Below are 10946 nucleotides of genomic sequence, written 5' to 3' on the forward strand. Positions count from 1 at the left end.
AAGATTAACACAAAACATGTATTTTACACATAGGAATGATGCCAGTTTTGTAAAGCAAACCCAGGTACACAATGAAAAAAATAAAAAGAATGCAGCACAACAGAAACAATGGTTATAACTAAATGGTGAGACGGGACGGGGGTGGGGGTGGGGTGGGGCTGAATTTAATTTTCTTCCACACGTTCCTCAAAGATGTCAGGGCCTGGGATTTTTGCCCTGCTGACCTTACTTCCTATCCAGTCAACTGGCGGGATTCCCGTGAAACGGTACCAGGTGATTTCCAGACCTGTTACCGTTTCATGGGGCTTCTACCAACCGTCCTTGGTCTCTCCCAGCTAATATCTCAGCGTGGCCTGGGAGCCTTCATGAGCTTACTTCAACTCCTCTGCCACCTTAGCTGCAGCCACACGGAGTCACGGCTCCGGTTTCTCAGGGGTGCGTCTCCGCGTTCCCGGTCCCCACTGCCCTGCCACCCCCCTTCAGGTCGCGCTCGCTCCTCCAGAAGCCCCGCGTGGGCCCGCAGAGCGGCTCTGCTTCCAGGCTCAGAGCGGGTAACTCTGCATGTTTAGAGAGCAGAGAGATTTAAGTGTCAGGTGATTCGGGAACCCCACACTGCCGCTTACCTGCAGCTCCGGTCGAGCCGGGGGGCGACCGCCGGGAGAGGCGGGGCAGCGGGCGGTGGGGCGGGCGCAGCGGCTTCCCCGCCCCGGGGCGGCGCTCGCGCTAGGGGCCTGGCGGCTCCCGCAGCCCGGCTCGCCTGCCCTCGGAGCCCAGCGCCGCCGCCATGTCTTCCGGGGCCAGCGTGAACGCCCTGCAGCGCCTGGTGGAGCAGCTCAAGCTGGAGGCTGGCGTGGAGAGAATCAAGGTGAGGCGGGCGGCGGCGCCCTTTGGTCAGGGCGCGGGGACCTCCCTCCCTCCCTGCGGCGGCCGCCGCCGCCCGGGAGCCGTGAGAGGAGAGGCCGGTTGCCTCTCGCCGCGGCTCGGTCGCGATGGCGGCCGTGAGGACGGCGGCCCGGCCCCGGCTGGATGCCGCGGCTCGGCGGGGACGCGGGCCCGAGGGAGGAGGCCGGGCCTGGTGGGTCGGGGGAGACGGGCGCGCCCTCGGGGTCGAGTGCCCTGGGGGCGTCTCCCTGGTGGCGGCGCAGACGGCGACTCGGGGTGTGGGAGGCGGTGCGGCGCGGGGCGCGCGCGCGCAGACCAGGGATGCCCGCGCCGCGCGGCTCGCCTGGCTGGGCTGGTGCCGGCCTGCGGGGCGACGAGGACCGGCCTCGCTGATGGGTTGATGGGACGAGAGCGAGAGCGGGAAGACGGGGCTCAGGTTTTCGGCGTGGTGACAGGGTGTAGGGCCCGGCCCTGCACCACGGCAGAGAGGGAGAGTGGGATCGGGGAATATGGAGTTCAGTGTTGGACTTGTGGACTCTGCGGAGATATCCATGTGTTGGGCCGCATGGGCTTGAAGCTCAAAGCTCAGAGAACAAGAGGCTGAAAGAGGTCATTAGAATGTATGGGGGTGAAAACAGTGTATTAACGAAGAAATCAGAGTGTGGAACCCAGGACCAGCCAAAATGTGACTGAGAGAGAACCAAGAGGAAGTGAGGAAAGAGGCATTTTCAAAAATTGGGATCTTAGTCACTGTGGCCAGTGTTTAGTCAGTTGATTGGAAAGCATCTGTTGTGTAATTGTGTTGAGCAACGAGGGTATGTATGTTCGTATGCGTGAACACGTATTCAGCCTATGTTCATATGTAGAATGTATGTCCGAATGTATGAATACACCCTGCTGTGATATTCCAAGTACCTCCATAGTGCCTTTGGTCTGTATTTGGCACTGTATTAGGTGCTGAGAATATGCTGATAATTGTGGCAAAGATCATCAATAAACACATTAACCAACAAGTAAAATAATTTCAGACCATAAGTGAAGATTATAAAACAAGGTAAAGAATTACGGACCACAGAAGAGGTTTTAATAACATAGGTAGTAGAAGCAGAATCTAGATTGTAATAGGGTAGACAGACTTTTTTAAAAAAAGAAATCTGGTTTTAAAGAGGAAACAACTTTTATTTTTTTAATTTAGAAAATGAAAAGCCTTATTTCGAGGTTGAGGGAAGGGAACAAACGATTTTTAGGTTGAGGAGGAACAAATAGAGAAGGAGCATTGGAGGTAGAGGAGACACTCTGTGGGGGTATGGGATTGGAGGCACACCTTCTGAGACGGGAAGAAAGAAAATCCGGACGTGTATGAAGATAGATGTTTCTAGACATACGGACTTAGGGACTTGTAGGATGACGATTTTCTCTGTGAAGTTTACCTCCAGGGCAGAGGGGAGGGAGCTAATGGAATCACTAGAGTGAGGGTGGGGAAAATGCTGCTGGGAATGGAAGAGGATCCCCAACCAGGCACATCCGTAGACACCTTATGACTCTAAAGACCCAGCTACTTTGAGATTAGAGACTGAATGTCCTGCTTGGGGATTCGGAGTACTCAAGGTGAATAGTAGTTGATCCAAGTAGTGGGTTATCAGGGGAAGTATGCTGGAAAGATGGAGGTGGGGATGTAGGGCAAGGAGTTTGAGGGGTTAGCCAGGAAGAGGCTGAACCTAGGCTGGTTAGAGAAGGAACTGAGTCAGCCTGCTGGTGATGGGGAGGGCAAAAGGGGAGGAGGTGTTCTCCCTGAGGTCAAAGACTGCCTGGACTCAGATTCAGCCCCATCACTACCTGTAGGATCTTGGGCAAGTTAACTTAATTTCTCAGTCTTTGTTTTCTCATCTGTGAAATGTATTTTTGTAATAATACCTGACTCAGCGAGTTGATGAGACAATTAAATGAGCTAAATGCATGTAAAACCCTTTGAATAGTAAGAAGAAAGGAAGCGGCATTCTGGATGGGTAGGAGAGATTGTGATCAGAAAGTAGGATGTTGAAGTGTAAAATTTCAGATGTGGAGCAGTTACAGGTTTAGCTGTAACTTGGCATTGGGGAGAAGGTTGTTTGAGGAAAAGAGGTCAGGGAACTGAAACTAGGATTGTCGAAAAATGTTCTAGATGATGTTGGCCCCTGAGATGGAAAGGAGACCTGTGAGCCAGATGCCTGCCTACTCTGTGGACTAGACAGGGAAGATACTTTCTACATTTAAAAAATAATTATAGGTGATGAAACAGACCGAGAGAATTCAAGTCAATTGCTCAAGGTCACCCAGATAATAAGCTTATTTGTGGGGTGTTCTCACGGTAGTATGGTTTCAGGTGTCTGGTGGGCTTCTCTCAGGCAGCACCTTTGGGAGTCACGACATTCCAGGTCTAGTTTGCCTCATTTCAGGGCTCAGTGATGAATGGATGCCCTCAGCACACCCAGAGATGTCTTCTCTTGAGCAGACTTGCTAACTGGTAAATAAACCAGGACATCAGTTTTCTAGCATATAATGGAAGGCATCCCTTCCCAGTGATTGGACTGTTCCATATCCTTCCAAGGACCCCTTCTCTGTTTTGGAGAATTCTCTCAGAAGTTGCTGTGTAAGCATGGACTCAAATGAAGGAAAGTCATATACTTTGGGTATCCCACCTCCAATGGCAGTGACAACTTCTAAGTGTTTGGGCTTGTATTCCACCCCCTCCAGAGTCTCTTCTATAAAAGTGCTAGAGAAATGCTGCACCCTTTAATTTTCTCTTATTTTTCTCTGCATATCCCCTCAACTTTTTGACCATGTTCTGTAGGATGGGGTCCAGTTAGTCCCATTTCTCCAGGGATCCAGGAAGGTAGTCTCCTCCTACCCATCACATGTGGAGTTCATCTGTTCCCTCTGATATAGAGTTAGTAAGCATGAGCATAATTGGTTCTAAATTCCTTTTGAATAAATAACTTATTTTATAACCATTAATTCCAATTATAATTAACATGAAAATGTCAGAACTTCTTTTGAGGGAAAAGCAAGCTAATAAACTTCTCTAAAACTTAGTGATTTAAAGCAACATTTATTAACTCACAATTCTTAGGTCTACAGTTTGAGCTGGGTTCAGCTGTATAGTTCTGCTGCTTGCTCTTTGCTGGGCTCTTCCATGGATCTGCAATCAAATGGAGGGTTGGTTGGTAGCTGGATGATCCAGGATGGTTTCACTTACATGTCTGGAGGTTGGTAGGCAGGTGGTGGGAGCTGGCTCACTGATTCTTCTCCACACGATCTCCAGTAGGCTAGCCTGGGCTCATTGGATGGTGGTCTTAGAGTTCAAACCACAGCAAGAGTAGTTGGAAAGGCTCTTGAAGCCTAGGCTTGGAACTTGCCCATTATTTCTGCCACATTTTCCTGGTCAAAGCAAGTCACAAGGCCAGCCCAGATTCAAGGGTTGGGTACAGACTCTACATTTTGGTGAGAAGAACTGCAAAATATTGTGACTGTTCTTGCAGTCTACCACAATGTATTGCTGACTGTGTGTCAGCACTATTCTAAGTGTTTTACATGCATTTAGCTCATTTAATTGTCTCAACTCACTGAGTCAGGTACTGTTACAAAATACATTTCACAGATGAGAAAACAAAAACTGAGAAATTAAGTTAATTTGCCCAAGATCCTACAGGTAGTGATGGAGCTGAATTTGAGTCCAGGCAGTCTGGTTCCAGAGGCTATGCTCATAACCAATAAGCTATCCTGCTTCAAAAGCATGGTGGAGAAAACTTGTCACTTGTTTTGGGCAGACTGGATAAGGTGCCAGCCTTGTAAACATTAAAACAGTTTGCTCACATGGCAAACCTGAATATATCAATGCATGCTTTTTTATATAAGTGAAAATTTGTAACAGATGTGCTAGAATGAGCTATTTTCTTTACCAAAACTCAAACTCAGTCTCAAAACTAGGATTCTAAATGGATCAAAGATGCAGCTTTATCTTTATTGAAGAAGCAACCCTAAATCATAGAAATGGTAACATTTCCCTTTCGAGTTCAGGTATTAGAACTTTCATCAAAAAAGAGACTTGTGGAGATCACAGGATGTGTGGCCTTTATCAAGTTGTGGGATCATTTCTCAGACTATCAAATGGCTGTCAGATGGCTCTGGCTGTGAGCAGCATGTCAAGCTGTGGTCCCTTTGTTTCAGGTCTCGCAGGCAGCTGCAGAGCTTCAACAGTACTGCATGCAGAATGCCTGCAAGGACGCCCTGCTGGTAGGTGTTCCAGCTGGAAGCAACCCCTTCCGGGAGCCCAGATCCTGTGCTTTATTCTAAAGGCTGGTGAGTAATGATACACCACCATGCTGTCTAGGGACTGTGGCATTATTCCAGGGCTCCCCAAGGGCTTGAGCAACAGAGTTTTCAATATCTACTATTGTTGGGGGAATTAAAGTAAGAATAGCAAAATGCACAACTTTCCCTGAAGGTGAGTCTAGGTGGCTGCCTGTGGAATACATCTCATTAAGAGAGTCTCAATCCTCTTTGGTACTAACTCCTGAGATGTTAATATCCTTCTGTACTTGAGCTCTTTAACCGAGTTGGCCGATAGTAATTTCATGACCTTAATCCCACCGTCTCTGTCCTGACACCATCCCAGAGTTGTGATTTGCTGCTCGGTGCTATCAGCTGACTTGCTGCTCTGGGGACTAAGGACTCCGCAGTGGAGTCTTGTTCCTACCACCAGCTGTGATTTCTTTCCTGGAGGCTTTCACAATAGATCTGTTTTAATGGAAGAAGAAATGTAGCTATTAGGGAAAAGTGTGGGTAGAGTTAAAAGAACTTTAAAAATTGATTACTGAAATGAAAACACCTCTTTGGTGGCATATTAGAAATTTCATAGGTTCTAATGTGTTGTATGGGGTTTCATTCACATTTTCACTTGTTTTTTTTTTTCCTTTTTTTGGAAGAGGTCAAGGTATAGATTACTAGAGTCTTTTGGGGCCAACACATTTCAAATTATGTGTTCTGAGGGGTTTTCATACAGTGAGTAATCATCTTAGGCCTTTTTTCATATATTTGCAAAAGGAAATTATTCATATTAACAAGAAGGAAGTAATCATATTATTGGATACTATTGTACCTCTTGATGGAAAATGTTCACATTTATGGTATTAAAATAATAGTCTTATGCTGGCATAGCATTTTCCTTTTTATAAAGCACTTTAATGGATGTTACTCATTCAATGGTGTGGCTTGGATGTTTTTTATATTGTTACTTTGTACTTTGAGAACACTAAAGTGACCTGAAATGATGACTAGTTAATTTTATGTATAAATCTTACTAAAGTGAAAACCTACCCAATTCTGTTTCCAGTAGGGAAGAAGTTCACTGAGGAATGCTTTTAAGCGCAAAGTGATGAATAACTGCCTCCAAGTCTCAAGAAAACACTTTTCTCCAGCCAAATGACTTTTAGATATTTCATACCTTTCCTATGGCCTGGTCCTATAGCCAAAATTCTGTAGAAATTGATGAGTTTCTACTCAGATAAGGAAACTGGGTGAAAGAGTAGACTTTAAATAATAATGGCCTGATTCTTTTGGTAAAGTTCTTTTATATTTAAGACAGACAAAAATGTTACCACCAAATACACCTCTTTAATAAGCGAATTACTGGTGTTTCTATACCTGGAAATTATGTTTGTTTCATTTACTGGATGTTTACATTTTGGGAAGGAAAACATTTTTGTTTGTTAAAAAATTGAATATTTGTAATTTGTTGTTCCTAAGATTTTTTATACCACAAAACTTGTTCTTTTCTTGTGAATTTACAGTTTCTAAATAAAGACAAGCAAGTATAAAACTGGGGGAAGAATAGGCTTTATCAATCAAATGATGTCTTGATTTTCCTAAATGAGAAGATTGTTTTATTTGTAACACTAAACATGGGAGCTATTTCTTAGCAAACTTGTTTGGAAAGATTCATGTTGTGTTGTGTATGAGATTGCCCCATCCTGTGTATGAACCAGATTTGGTCTTTGTCTTCTTAAGTTCCTCTATTTTATAGTTGTGGTTGTATTTAAAAAAACAAAACAAAACTACATTAGGTCTTTAAAAAAAATGTTTAAATGTGATCTTCAGAACATTGCAAATGATTAAAAACAAAATAATGTGAAAATATTACAGCCTAAATGAATTCTTACTGTCACAAGTAGGTTTTACTTTGATGATGTGCCTTTGATTTAATTTGGGACACTTTTAAAAGGATACTTGATTTGTGTTTGTAATTATCTTTGATGAGCTTGGAAATAAAATTTTTTGCTTAATTCATCGTTTTCTATGGCAGCAACATTTTGTGTCTGATTTTGTTTGTTTTAAGGCTTCATGGACTTTTGTTGCCTTGTGAAATTGAGTGCTGGAAGCGGGAAGTGAAATTTTTGTTTATAAGTGCTTGTAGAACTTTGTTTAAAAAAAAAAAAGATGTATGTATAACTTGCTGAGAAATCTCAGTTTCTGGCAACATTTACACTTATATTTAATTTTTTTTTTCTTTTTTTTTTTGGAGAGAGCACAAGCAGAGGAGAGGGAGAGGGAAAGAGAATCTCCAGCAGGCTTCATGTTCAGCCTATAGCATGGAGCCTGATGTAGGGCTCAATCTCAGGACGGGAGACCATGACCTCAGCTGAAATCGAGAGTTAGACACTTAACTGACTGAGCCACCCAGGCACCCCTGCACTTTGAAATAGTTATGTATAAATCCATAAATAAATAAATGAAAATATCTTTTAGCATAATTAGTGTTACTATAGAAAAAATAGAAGCCATCATATGGAAACTCCCTTAATTTCAGCCACTAAACTTCGAAATCTAAGTGATCTGAGTCTCTTCTATTTGATCAAAATTCAGGTGTCCCTCTTCTAATCCTATTTATTCTCTGGATCTGTTTCACGTTCTCTGACATTACACTGTCAATTATCCTTTCTCTTTTATCTTCAACTCCTCCATTGGATCCTTTCTGTCAACATTTAAACATGTTCCATTCTTTGTCTTAACAACAACAAGCATTTAAAAAATCTCCATTAGAAACGGGAACCCTCTTGCACTGTTGGTAGGAATGCAAACTAGTGCAGCCACTCTGGAAAACAGTGTGGAGGTTCCTCAAAAAATTAAAAATAGATCTACCCTATGACCCAGCAATGGCACCGCTAGGAATTTACCCAAGGGATACAGGAGTGCTGATGCATAGGGGCACTTGTACCCCAATGTTTATAGCAGCACTTTCAACAATAGCCAAATTATGGAAAGAGCCTACATGTCCATCCACTGATGAATGGCTAAAGAAGTTGTGGTTTATATATACAATGGAATACTACTTGGCAATGAGAAAGAATGAAATATGGCCCTTTGTAGCAAGGTGGATGGAACTGGAGAGTGTTATGCTAAGTGAAATAAGCCATACAGAGAAAGATACCATATGTTTTCACTCTTAACGTGGATCCTGAGAAACTTAACAGAAGACCATGGGGGAGGGGGAGGGGGAAAAAAGTTACAGAGAGGGAAGGAGGCAAACCATAAGAGACTCTTAAAAACTGAGAATAAACTGAGGGTTGATAGGGGGTGGGAGGGAGGGGAAAGTGGGTGATGGGCATTAAGGAGGGCACCTGTTGGGAGGAGCACTGGGTGTTGTATGGAAACTAATTTGACAATAAATTTCATATTAAAAAAAAGATTCTTGCACCTCTGTAGAGAAGGGAGAGAGAGAGAGAGAGAGAGAGAGAGAGAGAGAGAGAGAGAGAATCTCAAGCAGGCCCCATGCTCTGTGTGGAGCCCAGCGCTGGGCTTGATCCCAGGATCCTGGGACCATGACCTGAGCTGAAATCAAGAGTCAGATGCTCAACCACCTGGGCCACCCAGGCTCCCCTAGAGGGTAGATCTTATGATAGGTGTTTTTACCACAAAAAGTAAAAGTAACAAATAAAAATAATAAATTAAATAAAATAAAGAAAATTAAAAAATAAAAAGAGGGTGGAAGGAAACTTTTGGAGGTGATGGGTAAGTTTATGGCATAGATTGTGATAATGGTTTCAGAAATGTATACTTACCCCCAAACTCATTAAGTTGTACACATTATTATGTGCAGCCGTTGATATGTAATACACACACACACACACACATACATACGTAGTTTCTTGGTTCCAGTTTCTCCTTTAGCAAGAACTTGATAAGACAGTACAAGAAACCATAGATGTCTCACTTAGGAATATAGCTTTGTCCTAAATATTAGCAAATCAAATTCAAGAAAAGATACAATCTGACAAAGCTAGTTCAATATATGGAAATCTGTCATTATAATTCATTACATAAGTGGTTTAAAGAAGAGCATCAATGCCAACAAGTCATTTGACAAAATTCAGTAGCTGTTCTGGATAAGAACTACATGGCTTAGTGAAATAGGAAGAAGAAGAAAGATGATAAAGATTTTATCAGCAGCAGTGGCAAATTTCATACTACATGTTGAAATGTGGAAGCATTCAGCAGCATGTTGAGAACAAAACAAGGATACTTTTTTTTTTTTAAACATTTATTTATTTTGAGAGCAGGGGAGGGGCAGAGAGAGAGGGAGAGAGAAAATGCCAAGCAGGCTCTGTGCTGTCAGTACAGAGCTCAACATGGGGCGTGATCTCACAAACAGTGAAATCATGACCTGAGCTGAAATCAAGAGTCAGACGTTTAACCAACTGAGCCACCCAGGCACCCAAGACAAGGATACGTTCTATCACTACTATTGTTCAGCATTGCTTTAGAGGTCTTACCTAATGCAGTGAGATGAAAAAATGAAATGGGGTAAACATTTGAGAAGAAATATCTATTTATGGATTATATACAATTGTACATTTTGAAAACTGATGAGGATATAGGAAAATAAATACTTGAATTTGTGACAGAGTGTGAGGGGCTGGCTGCATACAAAGTTTATGTAGAAGAATTAAAAGCATTTTCTACACTGGCAATAGCTAGTTGGAAATGGGCATTATATCTCATTTTGACTTTAAGGACAAAACTATAAAAATACTTAAGAATACACTTAACAAAGTGCAAGATTAATAAAACGTTTTATTAACAGGGTCTAAAATTTGGGGATATTAAAACAATTCCATTAAAATGCAATCTTACTAAAACTCATATATAAAATTAATGGAATTCCTATTTTTTTAAAGGGAAATTAGTTAAAATATCAGAAGGTTCATACGGAAAATGAAGTGTCCAAGAATAGTTTTTAAAACTCTGTGTGTGTGTGTGTGTATGTATGTATAAAACATGGGAGGGTGAAACATGCCTTAATGGGTATTAAAACTTACTTCAAGATGCTGAATCAAAACTATGATTTTTAAAAAAATTAAAAAGAAAATAATATTGTGGGATAGGAATAGGCAACAGCTTAGTAATAGATTTTTTGTCTATTCAGTAGGAAAGTATCATTTACTTAAATGGTGCTGGCATTATTGGCTGTCCATTTGGAAGGAAATAAAATTGGCCTGTATTATGTAAAAAAAAAAAATCCACATAGGTTAAAGAAGGATAATACAAAAACATTAGAAGAAAAATTAGGGGAATAGTTATATAACTAGGGTAAAAGAGGTCTTCCTAAGCAAGGCAGGAAACCCAGGAGGGGGGAAAGTGTGTACACTTGACTATATAAAATTTAAATAATGAACTTAAATAAACAAGCAATTCAATTTAAGTATTAAGTTTAAAAATCTTGTATGATAAAATCATAAGAAACTGAATAAAAAAGCAAAAATCAGAAAAACATGTACTTTTTCAGTCTTCATTTTGGATTGCTCGTTTGCACTACCTCCCACCCCACCCCAGCTCACCAACCGAGGCTGCTCTATTTATTGAAATTGTTGTATCCCTTGTTTGAGGGCTGGCTTATTATTTGGGGAGGATAATCAAGCTATGACTGTGAGAGGCAAGGCATGGATCACCCTGGTGTTGATTTCCATTTGTACCCTGAGTCTCAGTGGCAAGGGAAGGAGTATCTGTCCATACACAGTTGGAAGGGACAG

General features: G+C 42.2%; 1 protein-coding gene across 1 annotated transcript; it reads left to right on the forward strand.

The window, feature by feature from the left end:
* The first annotated feature begins 717 nt into the window (after positions 1-717).
* GNG10 (G protein subunit gamma 10) lies at positions 718-7206 on the forward strand. Its single transcript, XM_060609035.3, has 3 exons — positions 718-865; positions 5089-5220; positions 6254-7206. The coding sequence occupies exons 1-2, from the start codon at positions 785-787 to the stop codon at positions 5212-5214; spliced, it is 207 nt and encodes a 68-aa protein (XP_060465018.1). The 5' UTR covers positions 718-784; the 3' UTR covers positions 5215-5220; positions 6254-7206.
* Positions 7207-10946: the final 3740 nt, after the last annotated feature.

Source organism: Panthera onca, chromosome D4, assembly GCF_046562875.1.
Source record: "Panthera onca isolate mPanOnc1 chromosome D4, mPanOnc1 haplotype 2, whole genome shotgun sequence".
NCBI classification, from domain to species: Eukaryota; Metazoa; Chordata; class Mammalia; order Carnivora; family Felidae; genus Panthera; species Panthera onca.

Coding starts and splice junctions, on each gene's coding strand:
- GNG10 (XM_060609035.3), top strand. CDS start 785: ATGTCTTCCGGGGCCAGCGTGAACGCCCTGCAGCGCCTGGTGGAGCAG. Junction 866..5,088: donor CTGGCGTGGAGAGAATCAAG/GTGAGGCGGGCG, acceptor CCTTTGTTTCAG/GTCTCGCAGGCAGCTGCAGA.